We start from the raw sequence: 20,675 nt of genomic DNA, 5'->3' as shown, positions 1-20,675 counted from the left end.
AGGAGAAAGGATCTAGGGCCTTTTGATCACAGCACATGGCAAACCTTCATAGGATTTTGTAGTGGAATCCTTTCTTGGAGCTAAAAGAAGCTGAGACATTGTCAGACAAGTTATAAACATCCAAACAGTGAGTGATAGAGATTTGAAGTTGGGATGGCACAATCTGCCTTGATCCTGAGACTGATCAAATTCCCTCATGGACAACAAAGTTTTCGCTACTAGGGGTGTCTGAGGATACTCATACAGTAGACCCTTGCCCAATGCAGGGCAAAAGCATCTAAGGCTAGTTTGCCACACGCCCTCTGTCTGAAGCAGAAAATGGAACCTTCCTATTCCAAGCTAATGTGAATAGATCCACCATAGTTGTTCCCCAGCAGTGGAAAATCTGGTTTGCTACCCCCTGGTTGAGAGACCACTTGATTAGTTGCAAAAACCAATTCAGTCTGTCTCCACTGAGGCCAGGTTAATGGCTCTGAGAGCCATCCCCTGAGAGATGGCACAGGCCCATAGCTGGGCAGCCTCCTGACACAGATGGACTGAACCCATGCCTCTCTGCTTGTTGATGTAATACATCGCCACCTGGCTGTCCATCTGGACAAGGATAACTTTGTTGGTAGGCCAATCTCTAAAAGGTAGGACTTTAGAGCAGTGTTGTCCAACGTTTTGGTTTGGGGGGGGGGGGGGCCACATGAACAATTGTTGAACAGCTTGCGAGCCAGATTAACAATATCGCTATTATTAAAAACACCAAATTACAGCTTGAGAAAGTTTTTAGACCAGTGTAGTCCAACAGTCTACCCTACTCTAAAATTTAGATTCTAAAAAGTTAACCAAAGTCTCTCATTTCATAAAGACGTCATAAGCTAATCATGTTCAGTGGGAATCTGACACTGCTTTTGTTTACACAAGTAGTCTATGTCAGTTCCAACTGTAGAGCTTGCAATGCACAATGATGCTGTTAAATGTTCATCTGTAAGCAGAGACAGTGTCTTTGCTTTTGCGTTTTTCATTCTTCAAAACAACTGTTCGCAGCAGTGGGTGCTACCAAACAAAGCAATGAACTTCTTGGCATCTTGTGACAGATTCGGTAACCTGTGTGGTGAAACATAAGAACTGTAGAATCTCAGAAGATCATGTTCAGTAAAAGTCTCTTCAAGTCACTGTCATTCTTAATGAGTTTCATCTGGTATTTATCAGCACACTCTTTCGGATCAGTTTGAAACAGATTACTCAGTAACTTCATGACATCAGTATGTTTTCTGAAATCCTCGAATCTTTGTTTGAAATCATCAATAAGTATGATAACTAATTCTGTGTCAGTAGGTCTCGTGGAAAGGACTGTCAAGTGTACAACTTTCTTCAGAATCAACTGTCAATGAATAAGCTTAGATTTTTCAATGAATGTAACGACATGTTCGTACAATTTGTGTGCCAGCTGATTCTTTCCTTGAAGTTTCATGTTCAAGTCTGCCATATATTTGGTCATATCGACCAGAAACACTAAGTCACTCACCCATTAATTATCATCTAGGAAACTTATATCCTTCCCTTTGTTGGCCATGAATGCCTTTATTTCATCATGTAAACTCCAGAATCTGGATAGCGTGCCTGACCTGCGGAGCCATCGAACTTGGCTGAAGTAAATCACATCATCATGATCTGAGCCCACTTCCTTCAGAAAAGAGTTAAACTCCCTGTGAATCAGACCTCTGGATCATATGAAGTTGACACTTGATACAACCTTTTCCATCACATTCTTCATTTCCAGTTTGTTGGCACACAAGTTTTCCTGGTGAATGATGCAGTGGTGTATGATGACTTCCTATGGCACTGATTTCTCCAACAAGGTTGCAAATCCGTTCTGCTTCCCTGCCATGGTTGGCACTCCATCTGTTGTTATGCCAATCAGCTTGTTCTCACACAGATTGAACTTCTCCATTACTTGCTTGACTTTATCAAAGATCTCCTTTCCTGTTGTCATGCCTTTCATAGGACAAATTATCAAGCAGTTCCTCGATGATGGAAAATGTTTCTGTAACTCCTCTTACAAATATTGCCAATTGAGTTGTGTCACTTATGTCTGTGCTTTCATCAACTACTAAGATGTAAACTCGCAAGCATCAAGTCTCTTGATCAAAGTTTCTGGATGTTTGTTTCCAGGTCATCAACTCTTCTAGCAATAGTCAGATGAGAAAGGGCTGAAATTTTGCACCACAGACTTCTTATCTAGGCAAACCACATCCATAAACAGTTCCAAGCATTCTTTAACCAAATTCCTGTCTGCAAATGGTTTTCATCTCTTGGCTATGGTTCTTGCTATTAAAAAGCTGACCTTTGTTGCTGCTTTGGAACTCTGATTGGCTACTTTAAACAAAGACTGTTAGCTGATGATGCTTTGTTTCAACAGGTTGATGTGATCAGTTCATGGGTGACCAACGAGGCTATTGAATTTACTTGCATGCTTTGTAGTGTAATGTCACTTTATGTTGTACTCCTTTTGAACAGCAATTGTTTTTTGGCAAATCAAGCGCAAAACTTACTACATGTTCCTCCATGAAAGTCATCTGTCCACGAACTTTGAACACGCGGTTTTCGACATCAACTTTACGTTTTTTACTCATTCTACTTCCACTCGCAGATGCCGCCAATTTTGCTGTCGATATTTATAACGGGTGTCTGTAAAAGCTGGAATGGACCAAAATAGACTTTAATTCTCTCCCTCTGCCCCCCTCCTCAGGCAACTTCTCTGGGTCCCCTCCTTATGCAGCTCCTCTAGCTTCTCTCTCTCTCACTGCCCCCCTCCTCTAGCTTCTCTCTCTCTCTCTCTCTCTCTCTCCTCCATGCAGCTTGTATGTGTATGTGTGCCTCTCCCTCCCTCCCTCCTCAGGCAGCTTCTTCTCTCTCTCCTCCTCCTCTCCTCCAGCTTCTTTCTTTCCCTTTTGCAGCAGTTTCACTCTCTCTCTCACTGTTCATCTGATCATGCAGCGTCTGATTCCCTCCTCAAGTGGTTTCTGCTTTCTCTCTCTCTGTCCCCCTCCTTATGCAGCTGCTGCATGCGTGTCTCACTCTCCTCAGGCAGCTTCTCTCTCTACCCCTCCTCCAGCTTCTCTTTCTTTCCCTTTTGCAGCAGTTGCTTTCTCTGTCTTTCACTGTTCACCTGATCATACACCATCTTTTCTTTTTGATTTCCTCCTTAAGCAGCTTCTGCTCTCTCTCTCTCTCTCTCTGTTCCCTACCTTATGCTGCTGCTTCTTGTGTGTGGTGTGTGTATTCTTCTCCTCAAGTCCAGCACATCTCCAGCTCTCTCTCTCTCACACACACACACACCCCGTCAGGTCCAACACATCTCCAGCTCTCCCCCACATCCCCCCCCCCTTCAGTTCCAGCACATCTCCAGCTCTCTCACACACACACACACACACACATTCCCCACTCTCAGATCCCTGATTTTACCCCTCACTTCCTGCCTGCTGGGTCTTGGGTCGATCGGCAGCAGCAGCAAAGGTAAATAAGATTTTCTTTGCCTTCCTCTGCCGGGCGACGGGGCCTTTTCTGCTACACAGCGTCCTATCCATGCAACCACAGGAAGTGGCATCAGAGGGGTGCGGGATGCAGGGTAGCGGAAAGGCCCTGACATCGGCAGAGGAAGGCAAAGGAAACCTTTAATCACCTTTGCCGGCCTTCGACCTGGGACCCGGTGGGCGGGAGGTGAGGAGGTAGTGTGGGACATGGGAGGACGAGATGTTGCCCGAGTGGTCCGTCCACCCCTGTTGCAGCACGTGGCTCAGAATGCGTGGGCTTGTTTTCCCGGAAGTGTGTTGTTTTTTTTTTTCAAATCGGAAGGGGGGAGGGGTTTCCCCATCGGAAGGCAGCTGCAACCCCAAATGAGAATTCTGCGACCCCATTTGGGGTCACGACCCACCATTTGGAAACTGCTGCTTTAATAGCTGATAGATTTGGAAGTGAATTTTCCCTTGCACCCAATCCTCTCCCCAATAGTCCCTGCACCCCTCCCTCGCACCCAATCCACGGGCCTGATAGAAAGCTTGGCAGGCTACATTCAGGCCCGCGGGCTGTACATTGGACAACCCTGCTTTAGAGCACACTGAATCACTCAAAGCTCCAGGAAGTTTATTTTATGTTAACTTTTCCTGGGCAGTCCACAAGCCCTGAGTGCAGAGCCCATCAACATGACCTCCCAAACCCAGAGTGGATACATCTGTCAATTTGGATCAGAGAAATTTGGAAGGGGATTCCTCTGGAATTGTCCTGCCAGCAGGACAGAGAATTCCTGAGCGGTTGCATGATCTGGATGCTGCCCCAAAGATCCCAAGTAGCCTGCAGCCATTGAGACCTTATGGTCTGTTGGGCTCTTCTCATGGAAAGACATGCCAAGGGAGTTACATATACTGTTGATGCTATGAGGCACAACAGCTCTATTTCCTCCACCACAGTCATCAAAGCGGAGGCCCTCTGTTGTGGAAGGAAGGCTTTTGCCTGAGTCATGTCTAGCAGAACTTTGATAAAATCCAATTGAGGTGTCAGGCTGTGGTGAGACATAGGACAGTTAACAACAACTCTAGTAAATCCAATACTCAGATGGACATGTGCATTGATTCCTTGGCTCCTTTCTGAAATCGGGTCTTGACCAGCCAACTGGCCAATAAGGATAGACATGAACCTCCAGTTTGCGTAAGTGTACCGTCACCATGGCCACACATTTTGTAAAGGCACGTGGGGCAAACACTAACACAAATGATAGAATGCAATATTGGAGGTGACGGTCTCCAACAATGAATCAAAGATATTTCCTGTGGCCAGGGAAAATCTCTATGTGAGTATAATCATCCTTGAGAATGAAAGAGCGTAGCCAGTTCCCGCTTTGAAGACAGAAGATTAAGGGCCCAGGGAAACCATCTTGAACTTTTCTTTTTTGATGAATTTGTTTAAGGCTCCCAGGTCTAGGATGGATGGAGTCCCCCTGTTTTCTTTGGGACAGGAAATATTTGAAGTAGAATCCCCACTCTCTTTGCCCTGGTGGAACAGGCTTGACTGCTCTGACCTTCAAGAAGGATGAGAGCTCCGACAGCAGTTCTTGATTCAGTGACTGATCCCAACTGGGATTTGGGGGATGATTTGGGGGAGAAGCCATTTGGTAAACTCTCTTGATCATGCTGAGGACCACATATCCGAGATTACACCAGGCCACCAGTTTACATAAAACCACAACTTTCCCCCCATCTGGAAGGTCCTCTGGGACAGGGACTGGGATTCTTGCTATGTTCTCTGCAATCCAGTAAAAAACCCATCTCAGGTGTTGACTGGGTTGCTGTCTCAGAGTTAGGTGCCCTCTACTACCTCGGATGGGCATGAGAGGTCTGCATTCTTGACCCTATTTCTGAAGAAATTCTCTCCTGTACATGGCACGTCAGCGAGTCTTATCTGTACTTCCGAATGGAGATCTGGAGCTCACAGCCAGGTGATTCCTCGTGACCCTATACTTACAGCAGAGATTCTCTATGCCATTTCAAAAATATCAAAGGTCAAATGGACCACTGTTTTCTACACTCCAACCCTTTGTCCACCAGTGACTGGATGGCATTTTGCTGCTTTTTAGAAAGCTATATGGCCACTCTGTGCACCTGCTTCAGAATGTCTCACATGTACTAGCCCATAAAGAGCTGGCAGGATGCTATGCAGGAAATGGGCATAGAACCTCGGAAAACCTCTCTCCCAATAGTATCTATAGCTTTAGAAATCCTTCCTAGGTGTACCGAGGAATGGGTCCTAGAGTGCTTGGACTTTTTGAGAGCAGATTTAACTACCATAGAGTGGTGGTGGCAGCTGCCACTTTTGAATCCAAGAGCCATCTAGATGAGATACACTGCGACTGCCTTTCTATTGACCGGAAGGATCTTGTGACTGGGACTGCCGTGCTCTCCTTAGGGGGTTCCATGAACTGGAGGACATCCAGTATTTTAATTCTGGACTTCTCCTCCTTCTGTAAAGTAAATGGAATGGCTTCTGCTATTTTTCTTACAAAACCTGCAAAAGAGAGGTCCTCCAGTGGAGATTTATCTTTATGAAATATTTGTTAATCACTGATGCATAAAGGCTCTAAGTGATGTACATATGATTACATACACAATGTTAAAGGTAAATAAAATAGAATATGAACACAATACAACATAAAGGCAATGTATAAAATACAATATATAAAATACCATAAGACGTTAAAACACTACACAATCAGTAATAGGACAGGATTTCCTTCTCTCAGGTGGAGGGGGGTCAGAGGGGAAACCTGTAGATAGCTCTTCTTCAGAGGCATCTGCAGAGTCATAGCCATACCCCCACAAATACTGAGAGTCCTACTCACTCTGGTCTGCCCTTGAGGGTTCTCTTATTGTTCTGTCCTCAGCCAACGGGTCTTGGACCGGTGCAGCTGGCTGTTTGGGCTTGAACCCTGAAGAATTGTTGCGTCGGAGGTGGACCCTTGGGCTGAGGTGGGGTTGACGTAACCAGTAGGCGAGGACCTACGGTCCCCACCGTCAGCAGGTGGAGTGGGCTGAAGCTAGAGGCCGCTGGAGCTTCACCTATACCAGCCCTCGTTCCCCTTGGGTTGAGCCTTTGGGTGCTGGGGCTGGCAGGACTTAGGTGAGCCTCAAAGTTAACTAGAGATGAAAAGCAGTTCAGCCCAGAGACAGCAGCCGGTAGATGGCGTAGTCCTATCCTGGACTGGATTCGGTACTGGAACTCAGGCGCCAAAGGAACAATGGGTAACTGGAGGCACTCAAGCAAAGAAAGGCCTAAGCCTTGTAAGTCCACGTCCAGAGGATAGGCGAGAGAAGGCGTCACTGACAGGCTAGGATCAGAGCCGGTGACGAGTGAAAGTTGTGGCAAGCAATGTAGAACTCTGGACACAGGAAAGTCTGTAGCATAGTAATTCAAAGCAAGGGTCAGGGAGCGGAGAAGGCAGGCATGGTCAGGCGTTGCGGAGGTCCAGGGCTGGAGAGAAGCTGAAGGGTAGTCAAGCGTAGCGGAGGTCCGGGGCTGGAGAGAAGCTGAAGAGTAGTCAAGCATAGCAGAGGTCCGAGGCTGGAGAGAAGCTGAAGAGTAGTCAGGCGTAGCAAAGGTCAAATCCAGAGAGTCAATCCAACACATAGACGAAACAGGAACAAGGAGAACAGGAACCTGTAACCACAGGAAAACAGGAATACAATGATGAGACAATGATGATCAGCAACGAGTACTCGGAGTATGAGGAGAACTGTTGCAAAGGCAACACTGTGGAGCGAGGCCTGAGCTTTTATACGCTGAAGAGTCTGAGGTCAGCATCCGGGTCTGCAGCCAGGTTCCCACCGGGGGCCCTTTAAAAGAATCAATGATACGCATGCATGCGCCTAGGAAGGGGCATGGCGCTGATGGTGGCATCTCTCCGTGGGCCACGCGGAGAGGCCAGACGAACAGGGACATCTTGGCTGGCAACATTGGGTAGCGTGGCAGAGCCGGAGGACTGGAGGGAACCCGAGGTCGAAGCTGGTGGCCCACCGCTACCAGTGAAGAGGAGCCAGGAGTTGAAGTCCATCTGAAAAAGTGAAAGGGCCGTGCCGAGAGGCTGCTGCGGGCGGCACCCGTAACAAGAACCTCAATGTCTCGGCGAAGCTTCTCCCCCTAGGAGCTGGAGATCAGTAGCTGGCTGGCAGCAATTGATCCAGATACTCCTCCGGGCATCGATGATAGAACCGGCACTGGTGCCAAAGCACTGATGGCAAGCACCTGAAGGGAATGCAGGAGTGACTTTAGAATTGATGGTGCCTGCCTCGGTGCCCTGATACTCCAACATCAAAGCACTGCAGCATCTTCTCCAAGGCCTACTGATCTTTTTATCCAACTCCTCCTCAAAAATCACCGATGCCAACAAAACTGGACGGCAAGAGGAGTGAACACATCCTCTTTGGAACTGAGGTGGATCTATGGCAGACACCAGGACCAGTGAAGATTGTCGTGAGTCTCTGGCATGTTTAAAGGATGAGCTCTTCTCACCAAGGGACTGCTTAGATGGGGTTCTTGGCATGTGTCAAACCATTCCCATTCCCAGAATCACACATTGATGGAAACCGATGTTGATGCTTCTTCAGCTTCCCTCAATGCTTCAAGCAAGAAGAGTCAGATGATGTCCCGTCTCCAAGTTCCCCATTAGCTGACAGCATCAAGGGAACTGATGGTCCCCCTGTTATTGATGATGTTCCTTCCACCATTACAGCTCCAAGGTCCTTCACTGTCAATGCCTCAAATATCAATGGATTGGTCTTCCAGTGCCTGAAGAGTCTATCCATAAGTTCCAAATGGGACAGTCATCTCTTTGGGTCATGGCTGCACACTTATGGCACCCATGGACATCATGCAATGCCCCCAAGCAAAGGATACATCTATCATGGGGATCCATGACAGGCATGGTGTTTTACATTGGGGCATTGCTGGAACCCACTAGACATGGACCAAAATAAAAGAGACACATAACTGAACTCAACAGCGGTAGTGGATCGATGGCTGTCAGGCACCAAAGGGCCCCTCCACTGCAGAGGGGAACAACAGTAAACGGAAACTTAGAAAAACTGTACCTAGGGAAAACTGCAAAAGGAACAAGACCGTGAGACTCTGCGATGGACGATCCTGTGGCTGGGAATAGAAAAATTGAAAAAAGACCCCAGAAAAGGAGAAGAGGCAACACACTGCAACTGACTGGCTCCATAGAAAAAGAGAGACTGAAGGGTCTCTGTGTGGACACGTTGTATAATGGCATGCATAAGCTACCCCAGTGAAGCACAGTCAAAGTTCTAGAAACTTTGATATAATTTTTCCATTCCGGGTTCCATCAGATATTGTCACCCAAGTGTAATGGCTGCGTAAGAGAATTGGTAACCTGCATGGAGCAGCAGTTACTACTCTTAACAAAGGGCACAGAAGGGTAACCTGCAGTTACTACCCTAAAAAAAGAAATTTGCTGGGCAGACTAGATGGACCACTTGGGTCTTTTTCTGTTGTTATTTACTATCAGGCCGATACAGTAAGGACAAGTTAGAAAGAGTGCGGCAGTGCCGGGCACACCCTCGTTTGCCGCACGCACAGTTCGGATCACATACCGCTCGATACGGTATTTAAATTAAACGCAAATGCAAGCCGCGTCCAAAGCGTGTCCATGAAGCCGTAGGTCTGAGCAATCCATGTTACTGTATAGAGCGCTATACAGCGCCTATACAGTATCCTGGGTGCGCTGGTACCTGTCATTTCAAATGTCATTTGAAATGACAGGTACCAGGAAGTGGATGGTTCTCCTACGCTCGGGCATCGGGGATTGCCAGTCCTCTCTCCCCTCCTCCCGAAGCAAGGCGCACGGCGAAAATCGACTCAACATGTTATTAAAGCAAATGTGAATAAAGTGCAACAAAAGTAAACTTACTGCACGTGAATGACAAACAGTCCTCTTTCCCCTCCTCCCAAGGCGTGCACTGTGGCTCCCCTGCCTCCCGGGGGCAGCCGGCGGCGAAAGCGGCTTCCAGCAGCCCCCGCCGGCGAAGGTGGATGAACGCACGCCTATACGTGCAATTTGGGCGCTCAAGGCAGTGAAGGCGCATGAGCGCATGCCGTGCGTGACGTCACGGCGTTCGGTCAATCAATTTCGCAGCCTTGAGCACCCAAATTGCACGTATAGGCGTGCGTTCATCCACCTTCGCCGGCGGGGGCTGCTGGAAGCCGCTTTCACCGCCGGCTGCCCCCGGGAGGCAGGGGAGCCACGGTGCACACCTCGGGAGGAGGGGAAAGAGGACTGTTTGTCATTCACGTGCATTAAGTTTACTTTTGTTGCACTTTATTCACATTTGCTTTAATAACATGTTGAGTCGATTTTGACCGGAGCCTGCCTATTGCTGTCTCTCTCTGCCGGGGCTTGCCTGATGCTCCACACTAATGCAGGGGTAGGGGTAGGCGGTAAATTAGCAGGTTAATCACGCGGCAAAACTGCAGGTTAAAAAGGCGATAATCGGGGCGATCATTACTGTATGGGAGGGAATAGCTGATCCGATCATACATACCATATACATGCCGCGGGCGGAAAGGGTTTCCCGTTGATTTAAAGAAGCGGTAAGCAAATTGAGTAACAACATCGCATGCTACAGGGGTACCCCTGACAATTCCTGCATGATAAATTGAAGTTAGAAGTTCAGCATAAAAGTCTCAGAGTTGCCAAGCTGGTACTTTTATTTAACAAAATTGTTGAGTGTCACAGAAAAACATATCTGATGCCATTTGACAGTGAAGTCAATAACCATTCAATTATGGTTATTGACAGAATTTCCTGACTTTTGTGCACTGACGTTCAAAATACTGAATGTTAATGTTCTTTTAACACTTTTTTCCATATCCATATTTGTCTCCATACTGATAATGTAGCAATATGAATATGCACACTAAGGACAAGAATCTGCTCCATAACAGTCTATTGAGAGGAACATTCACATGGCCCGTATTGATGTTTATGATCATACAGTTCCCTTATGAATTCTGACACTAAGAATTAATGTCTTTCTAGTGGCGCTTTATTGCTATGAACTTTCCTATCAGTGAAGCCATGCTCCTCAACATGGAAGGTAAGGCAATCATGCAGCCCTTGTTCACTTGGTTGAAGAAGGTTCTCAGCTCTTCCACTGCTCCAGACAAAGCATTATGGGCTAGCTAATGCCCTGGCCTTCCTTGCCTCATGCATCAATATTCTTGTTGATACCGATATTCATAACAATACTATACTGTTATAAACCCTCCCCAGTCATAAATATTACTGCCGGTTTCCATAGCAATATTACAGTGCAATCAACATCCACACTGATGCGGATATCATCTATGTTGATCTGTATGGCAATGCGGTGCAATAGAAATTGAAAACCACAGTGAAAGTGTATTTCAATGCAAAACCATTCCTGGCAATTCTGTGCCAAACATGCCTAGCAGAACACTTTTTCCTTCATGATTTTTTATTTTAATGGAAGCACAGGTAATCATTTTTAAACCCACATTTCTTAAACTCCAAATATTACAAACTTAAAAATATCAAAAACTACCTTAGTGTGTAACCTTAAACACCATGGGGAATTTGAGTGCAGTGTTTCAGCAAAGCAAATGCAAAGTCTTAAAATGTGTTCAGGTTAAATTATTAACTATTTTTACCCCATTTACCTCAAAATTCAATAATTTTTCTGCAATTTGGCACATTGACAATGGCTGTGATTGACAAATTTTGGAAAAAAATAGGACTTTCCTTGGCAAGACCATGAGCAGGAAAAAAGAAAAAAAAAAACCAGTCTCATTATCGTTCAATGACTTGAAAGGCAAAGGAAAACCACAGAGTCTAAGTGAAATGGTAAACTGTATAATGGAACAAAACAAGATGAATATTTAAAGAGTCCATCAGTGGCCTAACTAAGATCACAGTATTTCTGCCACACCAGGACACAGATAGGAACATGTTTTACTCTGTGATCTGTTCATGCAGTCAACCGAGGCCCTGCAGGCTACCTCTTAGAATAGGAAAGGCAGACACATAAAATAAATCATGGACCATGCCACCATGCATAGATTGTCTGTTAGTGGTATGAATATTTACCTTGCTGCTGTACATGACATTTTATAAAATAAAGCTCGTACTTTCAAAATGCAAAGGCCAGCTTAGAAATATTTTGTTAAAGAGGACAAGCAGCATTGGGATATGTGCTGTAAAAATACATGGTTTTAACATGGGCAAAATAATGGGAGGAAGGATTTAGGAGCCTTTTTGCCCTGGCACATGTCCTCAGTGCCAGTCTTTCAGCTGGGCGGTTGCTTGGTTGCTGTGAGACAATGGGAGACCCTGGGCACTGCCCAATAGGCTGGGCTGGGGCACCGGAGAAAGTGAAGAGCCAGCAGGGAACGCAGGCCTCACAATGCCAATGAGGAGCTCAGTGCCAGAGGAAATGAAATGGTAGCCTGGCAGGAACTGCAGGCCTCCTTGGTCGAAGAAGAGGAGCCCTGGAAAGGAAAGTGCCGGCAGGAATCCCCAACGCCGCTGGTGAAGACCCAGAGGAGCCATACATTCCATGCTGTGTAGCCCTTCAGCTTCCGCCACTGTCTGCCCTAAAGCCTCTCTTCAGCTGCCGACTGCATGGTCTTCTATGCCGTCAGCAGCAGCGGTAGGAGGGAGAGCAAGCAGGTAGGGGACAGGCAAGTAGGGGCTAGGGGAGTGTGGGAGGGGGAAGGGGAAAGGGAAGTGGCTGAAAGAGCCTGTGGGGGTGGCGTTTGAGAGAGTAGCAAGAAAGGAAAGCATGTGGGGTTGGGAGGAGAGATCGTGGGTTCAGGTGGAATGAAGATGGGTGCAAGAAAAAGTGTGGGATATCCTGTAAACTTCTCCCCCTCCCCCAATGCACCCCTCCACACACACTCAACTTCTTGCTCTCCCCCACCCCATCACGTACCCAGTCACCGACTCACAAACAAGTGCAAGATCTACATATTCAGGTCATGGAGTCAATAAATGTGCTCTTTGAAGCTGTCGTGTGATTCTAGACTTGTTTTTTCTGGTAGGTTTATTTATTTATTTTAGAAACTTTTATATACCGGTATTTGTGGGGACATCATACCGGTTCACATAGTAACTGAAAGATTGGAAAATACATTGCAACAGGGGAATGTAACTGGGCGGGGGGAAGAACAGAAAGGCAGTAGGAAGGATAGGAGAACAAGAAGGTAGGTTGATAGAGAAAACTTCTTAGTTCTATTGTTGAGGAATATGGAGTATGTGTTGCAGAACTGTAGGTACAGGGTTTACACTGAGAATCTGTCCCATCCTGTGTAGACGCCAGACTTCACTCCCATTTAGAAGAATTGGTTGAATAATGCTCCCAAATCATTTTAATGGTAGTTTTGCCTAATAGCTGAAACTCGTTGGGGGTTTCTTTATGCATAGAAGACCCTTGGGAAATTTTCTTGTAGTTTTCTTTTATAGACATTTTAAAGGCGATGGTGCATGACATGCAGAAATTCCACTTCAGCTTCCCCCTTTCTATAACTAACTGCCCTCCCCCCCCCCAAATTCTTCTGTCTAGAGATACTACTGGTAACACAAGACCAGCAGTCAGTGTCAGTCTCAGACTGAGTAATGTGTGATTGCCGAGGGGAGGAGGGCATGTAGGAGATAGTTAAGCACGGGAGTTGGGGATTGTATTGGGAAAGAAAATCTACCCAGCCTATGCCAATTTGAAGGTAGAAAAAGCTTGTGTGCAACTGTCCCCTCCCCCCACCACCCATGCCAAAGACAAAAGGGGCTAGAGGGTACAGCAATGATTTTCCCTCAGAGCATTATTTGCCCTAAAGCCAGCCCTGCGTATCCCATGTCTCCATGCAGAGGCAATTTACACACTTTTGCATGGGCCAAACTAGCAGGCCGATACAGTACAGTGCGCTCCAACGGAGCACACTGTTAACCTGCCCTTGGACGCATGTTTTCCCTTACCCCTTATTCAGTAAGGGGCGGAAAACGCGCATCCAACCCGTGGCACCTAATAGCGCCCTCAACATGCATGTTGAGGGCGCTATTAGGTGCCGCGCGATTCAGAAAGTAAAATGTGCAGGCAAGCCGCACATTTTACTTTAAGAAATTAGCGCCTACCCAAAGGTAGGTATGGCGATATTAAGTCGGAGGTCCCGAAGGGTAAAAAAAAAAAAAAAGGCAAGTGGCCTGTGCGCGCGCCGGGAGAGCGGGCGTTCGTCTGCTCTCCCGCGGACTTTACTGAATCGGCCTGCAACTAAGCAGACAGGAAAAGATTTAAATCAGTCCATTCAGAGGTAGGGCCTGCATATTCATCCAGTCATCAAATGGATTTGGACATGTCGATCTGTGAATTAATCCAAAATAATTCATTTAAATGACTGAATTAATTCCAGGGTTTTACATTTACTTTGGATCTTTTTTCTCAGAAGCATAAAATTTAGAAGCAAAAAATAACTCCCCCCTCCAACTAAAACAATCTTTCTGAGCTATTAAAGAATATATTACAAAACAAAATCCTCTGTCTATGAATGGCTGGCATCAAAGCAAGCATTTGAATAATAAGTGCACATTTGTAATTACTCCACTGCTGAGTGCAGTAGCTTGAATTCACAACTGACAAGAATGTAATTTAAATTATAATCACTTTTAGGGCAACAGAAGTGCTATTTCACTAAACAATGATACTAGTATCACTCAAATAAATCTCAAACATCATACCTACATTTTCTAATAGCAGTATTTAGTTTTCATTTGGCATGCAGTGCACTAAAACTAAAACCTGCTTTCTGTGAAATACTGTTTATGTTTCATAGTGATGACATGTTTACTAGTTCATACTCACACCTTTTTTTTTTTTTTTTTTTTTTTTTTTAAAGGAAACCTTATGTTTGGGAATAGACATAATTAAATTAGTTTACAACTGCAGCTCATCTGTGTTTTTCAATATATTTAGAATATTCATCCTGGTACTTTAAGACCACATGGACATTAATGTGATGCACAAAACAGCTGTATCTTTTATGTACCCTGTATTTGTGGACACAAAACACTTTTGAAGTCATGACATATAGATATATATATATATATATATATAGTCAAATTATTCTGTTTACTCGTAAACCCGAATTAAACTAGATAAGTTTAAAATTCTATTGGATCTCCATTAAGAATACGTAATTATTTTGGAAGTAAAATCATCTTATATGAAAAGAGAACACTTTATAAGGCTGCAGCTAGAGAACTGAAGCAATGAAAGAAATAAAACATACTAACACCATTTTACCAGCCTGTTTCTTAGTCTGACATTTCTTGTCAGCAAGATACCTCTTTACTTTGCTTCATGCAAAAAAAAACAAAAACCCTCAGTAGTATCATCTTATTAATGCAAATGAAACCATAATTAATAAACCATCATAGACATTATAGGATTCGTTGCTAGAACTGCAAGTGCTCCAAATAGCTAGCTGCACGTTTAACAGTGTGGACATTGCCCCCTCTTACAGTGCTCTACTTTGAATCTAAGCATTCTGAAAATGCTAATGAGATATCTTGGTTGATGTCAGAGAAAAATAGCCTTATATTCAGCTTGAACACATTTGCCGATTTTTCTGACTTGCACGCCGGCACACGCAAAAAGACAACGTCCAAGGGTGCATTTCAGTCGACTTTGCAACGAATATACCACACATCGTAACTGAATCAAGATTACTCACAATAAACTACAACTTCAATATATCCCCATGCCTGCAGAAACGACCCACTCTCATCTGCTTCCCTGCATCCCCATGTTTTCCCTCTCAGCATGCTGCCTTATGAACATACACTTTTTAAAAACCGCTAGCAACACAATTCCCACATAAACCGTTGAGTCAGTTACATTAGAAGACTGGTACCTTTATCTAAGCAGGCAATCCATTCAGCAGATGAGGAAGAATGGGAAGTGTGAGCAGCAACCATGTTTGGAGCGATGACTAAGTATTGCCACTTCAATCTTACAAAAATCTACCTATACAGCTTCAAAAAAACTATCACCAGTTCCAGCCCTACAAAAAAAAATAAAATAAATTATTTACTCAGAAATTTCTTCACAGCCCAAAATGCACTGCAAATTCAGTTTTATGATAAGCCACATTACAATTAACATTTGCGTGTCAGTCCTAGAAACGGAATAGTAAACAGAAAATCCATGCAAACAGCCGACAGCACTGCAGACCCTCTCCTGAAGAGGGGGAGGAGGAGGGGGGATGGGCTGAGGTGCTGGGAGTCTGCTACAGTAGCTCAGAAGGTACATTCTTTATCACTATAATTCTCAAAATCACTATGCTTGATTGGATTACCTGCACACCTACTAAACTAATTTATCCTTCCCACTGTGTTTCTTTGGCTAGAAACATTAAAGAAACTCCATATATATACTAAATTGTGTTATGAATAGGGAGGGAAATTATGAAGGGCTCTAGGGAAACTCCTAGCTCTGGAGAAAGAAGAAGGGTGGTCCAGTCCAGGTTTCTTTCATAAATGTCTAATGCACACTTGGCAGCTACCCTTCTTTGGGAGACAGTCACTCCTTTTTATTAGCGGTAGGTCTTACCATTCTCATTCTCCTCTCCCTTTTCCAATACTGTCTTATATTTCAATGTACCTCCATGACAGATTAAGACACCTCCTGTTTGTCTTTGTCTTATCAAATCTTCTTCCTTAGAGCTTTGCATTCATATTGAATGCAAAAGAACAGGCAATTTTTAAAATCAGAATACAGAACTATATCTTCTGTTCTCCCAATGCTCTCAAAAGTCTCAAACTTCATTCTATGTGGGGAAAGCCATAGCTTCCAAGCCCTGCAGGTGGGCACATTTAAATCTTACTGTTCTACATACAAATTAAGACACCAAGTAATATGGTCCCAAGATCTTCTTTACTCTATAATTAACTTGAGGACAATCATTTGCAGTAAATGCAGTTTTATGTAAACTCGTCCATATTTTATACTGAATACAAAATCAGCAACTATCTTATATGCTAATACTGCTCTCCTTCCAACATTTCTGACAGATTACCTGGCCATCTACGCAGCACTTCTGCCTCAAGACTGTGTGTCCAGTCATATACCACCACTGGATCTTCCACCTTTCTTGATTCAGCAAGCTGAGTAAGCACTTCACTACAGCTAAAAATCAAACCCATCATCCCGTGGGAGGAACCTCTTTCTCTCTTCCTCCTGGAACTCCTTCCTTCCCTCCTGTGGCACTCATAAACTGTCAGACCTATTCCAATCAGTGCACAAATCACAGAGGTGTATGCAACTGGAAGATACCTTCTCTGAATTAGAGGAAGAATTCAGATTATATATAATAATTGACCACGAGGGCCACACTTCTTATAAGAGAATGCTGGCAACTTTCTTGCAATCCTAATTATTTATTCTATAAACTGAAGCTGGGAACTCATTCCAGACAGTGACCAATTTGGTTCTCTTGGAGAAGTGATAGGACTGGAGCAGCAACGAACCCCAGAGTGAAGAGAGAAAGTGAGAAATGGAGAAAAAAATTAATATGGTCTTCCGTGAACTCAGTAGATCCAAAATGGGGAGATCAGTTCCATATTGTTACCCCTATCCTATCTGGCTAATAATTATTATTGGACCTGTCCTCCAGAAACTTGTCCAAACTTTTTTTCAACTCAACTATGCTGTTATCCATTATGGGCTTTGATATGCGGGTCTGCAAACTGCAAGTGTCTATTCATCTGGCATGTTAGTGTGGCACCTGCCATGTTCTTCTGTCTTATTTGTATATATCATTGGATTAAATTTTAACATAGTATGGCTCCCTCCATTTTTCCCTTTTTGCTGTGCCTGTGTATGTGTGGTTGGCATTGTTTCTTTTTTGTGCTTTAGGCACGATCCTCCATTGCATGCAACAGGAAGGCAGGTGCTATTTTGGTGTTTGCTGAGTAGAATCTGCCATGTTGTTTGTCATTGACTTGTTTTGTTTATTTTGTATGTTTTAATTCTTCTGTGCATTTTACCTTTCCATTCTTTGTTCATGTTTCTTAATGTGACTGTAATCCATTTGTATCTGAGTTTTTTTGAGATTCTCCTTTCTCCTGACTATTCTGAGCATATAGCAGCCTCTCCAAAAAGCTGTATATATGCATTCCCTGAGGTTTGCTTTGGAGATGAAGAGATGTCCCCTATTGGAGGTGGAGTTGTAGTTGCTTTCTTTCTTGCTTTCTGATATTTATTTAAAAGTTTTTAGAATGCTTTTCCAGCCTTTACTCAAGACTGTCCACAGCAGTGTATAACCATATCATAAATACAATAAAAAATTATATGATGACTGTCCTACTTTCTTTCTTTCAGCTTTTCCCTGTCACGCTCCACCTCCAGAATGTTGAGAGCGTGGACGGACGCTTGAGAGCGTGAGCCCCTGTGCCACGACATGACCGACACAACCCCGGGGCTGGCCATGGTCCACTCCGCTGGCAGGCGAATGCATCCGAGTATGGGCTGGATGAAACAGGAATACTCTTGGCTTGGAAACAGGAACATGCTTGGCATGGCATAGGAACACTCGGACATCCAACAAGCATCAGGAACTGAGACCCAGCAATACAATGCTGGTCTCTGGGGTAGCCCTCCGGCCACTCGAAAGTCCTTTCAGACTGCCACTGTGAAGTGGTTATGCTTGAGGACAGATGAAGGCTGAGGACTCAGAAGATGACTCTGGAGATGTGGACAAGACACTGAAGACTTGGAACAAGATGAAGACTCGGGACTTGGAACATGACGAAGGCTCTGAGAGAGTCCGGCGCCACTGCACATCCTACACAATCCCAAGGCTCGCTGCAGACCACGCCAAAGTGGGAAGCAGCAGCATCAACAGGATGGCAGCGCCCACCTGCACAGAGGACCTGCGGCAACTCTCCCGCCCCAGGAAGCAGCAGCACAACACAGGCGGTGTCAGGAGTCGGCAGCGTTTCAAGGCTGCAAGGAAGCAGAGGTGGCTTCGGATGAGTCAGGCCGCTCGTGAGGCCCTCCTGTGAATAGAATCTCAACACAGAAGCAGGAGAAGGAAGAGGAGAAGGCCCCCCCCCCCCCCCGGTCTCGGCCCCGCGACTCCTTGCTCTCGGCCCCGACTCTCTACCTCATTCTCAACCACGCCCGCTGACTGGGGTTTTCTGGGCCGCGAGCAGATTGGGCACTGCTTGCGGCCCGCCCAATCTCCACTCCTCTTTGCCACCACTTGCGGCCCCATATGGCTCGCACCCAGTGGCCCACCAAGGGTCTCCGCGCCCAGGGGCCAATGCATTTGTGTGCCACAGAAAATCAGTGGCATCTCTAGACAGAAGAATTTGTTTTGGGTGGGGGGGGCCAAAATGACATTTCTTCATCACCCCACCTCTATAGCATGGATCCTGCTTTAAAATTGGTTATAAAAAAAAGTGTTGTTAAAAAAAGTCCAAAGGGTCCTCTGCATTATTTTAAAAAGCTGGCCAGTTTCACACTTCTAGTAACTATATTATTTGATAGCCTCATTCAACTAATTCTATATGGTTATGAGAGTGAAGTCTGGAATATATAGGAAGGGACAGAATGTCAATACAAATCCTGCACCTCCAGTTCTGTATCTCTGTGCATCCACTGAAATTCCCCCAAACAATGGAGCTTGGATGTTTCCCTTACAGCTCATCATACTAAAAGATATTTTCAAATTCTGGTGTCACCTCACAGTAACAGCAGCACAAACACCTTCCACTGCCAGACACATTGTGAACTAACACAAAGCACCGCAAAAGACACCCAAAATCTATACTGCAATCCCATCATAACATAACAGTAATAACACCAAGGACTCAAACAACAATAACCCTACCTGTGAAAAGCAAGGGTAAATATTACACTGGGTCCTAGAATACCAATACACCACCTACTGAGGAAACAAAACAAACCCATTGCTATAGATCTCTATACAGACACTACATGATAGCAGAATCTCTCATCATGGTCACACACACAGAGCAGAGACAGACCCTCACCAAATACAGAATACAAAATAAAGGAGCACAAATTAGAAAAAACTGGAATGGAAACCCCAAGAAGCCAGACTCTGTGTATTAGCAATGGAAAAACAGAACACCATTCCTCATAAAACAAATAAAATCAAGAAACAAAGCATCAGTTATAATAGTAAAACCATACTAATAAAATATTTTAAAACTACTGATAAATAGAATTTCTATTAATTAAAATCATATACATTTTTTACAATTTCCCAAACACCAATAAAATATTTCAAAACAGTACAATATCAAATAACACACAATAATTAAAATAATAAGGATTTTAAAAAGCCCCTGCTGTCCATACATGGGAGCTCTTGATTTCCAGTCACCCTGATATTGTCGAGGATTAGGAGGTTATCCTCTCTCTCTCACACATACTCACATGTCCATTCTCTCTCACACATACACTGTCACATACATACACATTCATGCTCTTATACCCAACCATAACCTCTCGCTCTCACAGACACTGACACACTCAGGCTCTAAGGCACTCTCTCCCCCTCCACACACACCCCACACAAACTCTTACTCCCCTGGATTTTCTCATACACACTCATGCTCTCACTCTCACTGGCTCCCTCACATACACACAAACACACACTCCAGGCAAGCTCCCACTCGTTCTCACACACACACACACACACACAGGCAAGCTCCTAGTCATTCTCACACTGAACCCCAGGCAGGCTCCCATTCATTTTCACACCACTCCCTCCCCATCCCCCAGGCATGCACACATTCATTCTCACACACACAGACCCCCAGGCAGGCACCAATTTATTCTCACACACACATACACCACAAACAGGCAGGCACCTATTCTCACACATACAAACCCCAGGAAGACACCCATACATTCTCATTCACAGACACACCCTCAGGCAGGCACCCATGCATTCACACACATACACCCCAGGCAGACTCCCATTCATACACATGCACACACTAAAGGCAGAGACCCCCTCTCTTTCTTTTGCCAGCAACCTCAGAGCCTCTCTCATTCTTCTGCTGCCACTGTCACTGCCTGTAT

At 44.9% G+C, this 20,675-nt stretch overlaps 1 protein-coding gene across 1 annotated transcript in view; it reads right to left on the bottom strand.

Annotated features, from left to right (window-relative positions):
* RAPGEF4 (Rap guanine nucleotide exchange factor 4) overlaps nt 1–15,823 on the bottom strand; it is a 464,996-nt gene extending 449,173 nt beyond the window's left edge. Inside the window, exons 1-2 of the mRNA XM_029605798.1 lie at nt 15,714–15,823; nt 15,473–15,621 (exon numbers count right to left, since the gene is read on the bottom strand). Coding sequence (XP_029461658.1) covers nt 15,473–15,535 — 63 coding nt within the window. The 5' untranslated portion in view covers nt 15,536–15,621; nt 15,714–15,823. The remainder of the gene's footprint in view (nt 1–15,472; nt 15,622–15,713) is intronic.
* Nucleotides 15,824–20,675: the final 4,852 nt, after the last annotated feature.

Source organism: Rhinatrema bivittatum, chromosome 6, assembly GCF_901001135.1.
Source record: "Rhinatrema bivittatum chromosome 6, aRhiBiv1.1, whole genome shotgun sequence".
NCBI lineage: Eukaryota > Metazoa > Chordata > Amphibia > Gymnophiona > Rhinatrematidae > Rhinatrema > Rhinatrema bivittatum.
This window is presented reverse-complemented; position numbering and strand designations above follow the sequence as displayed.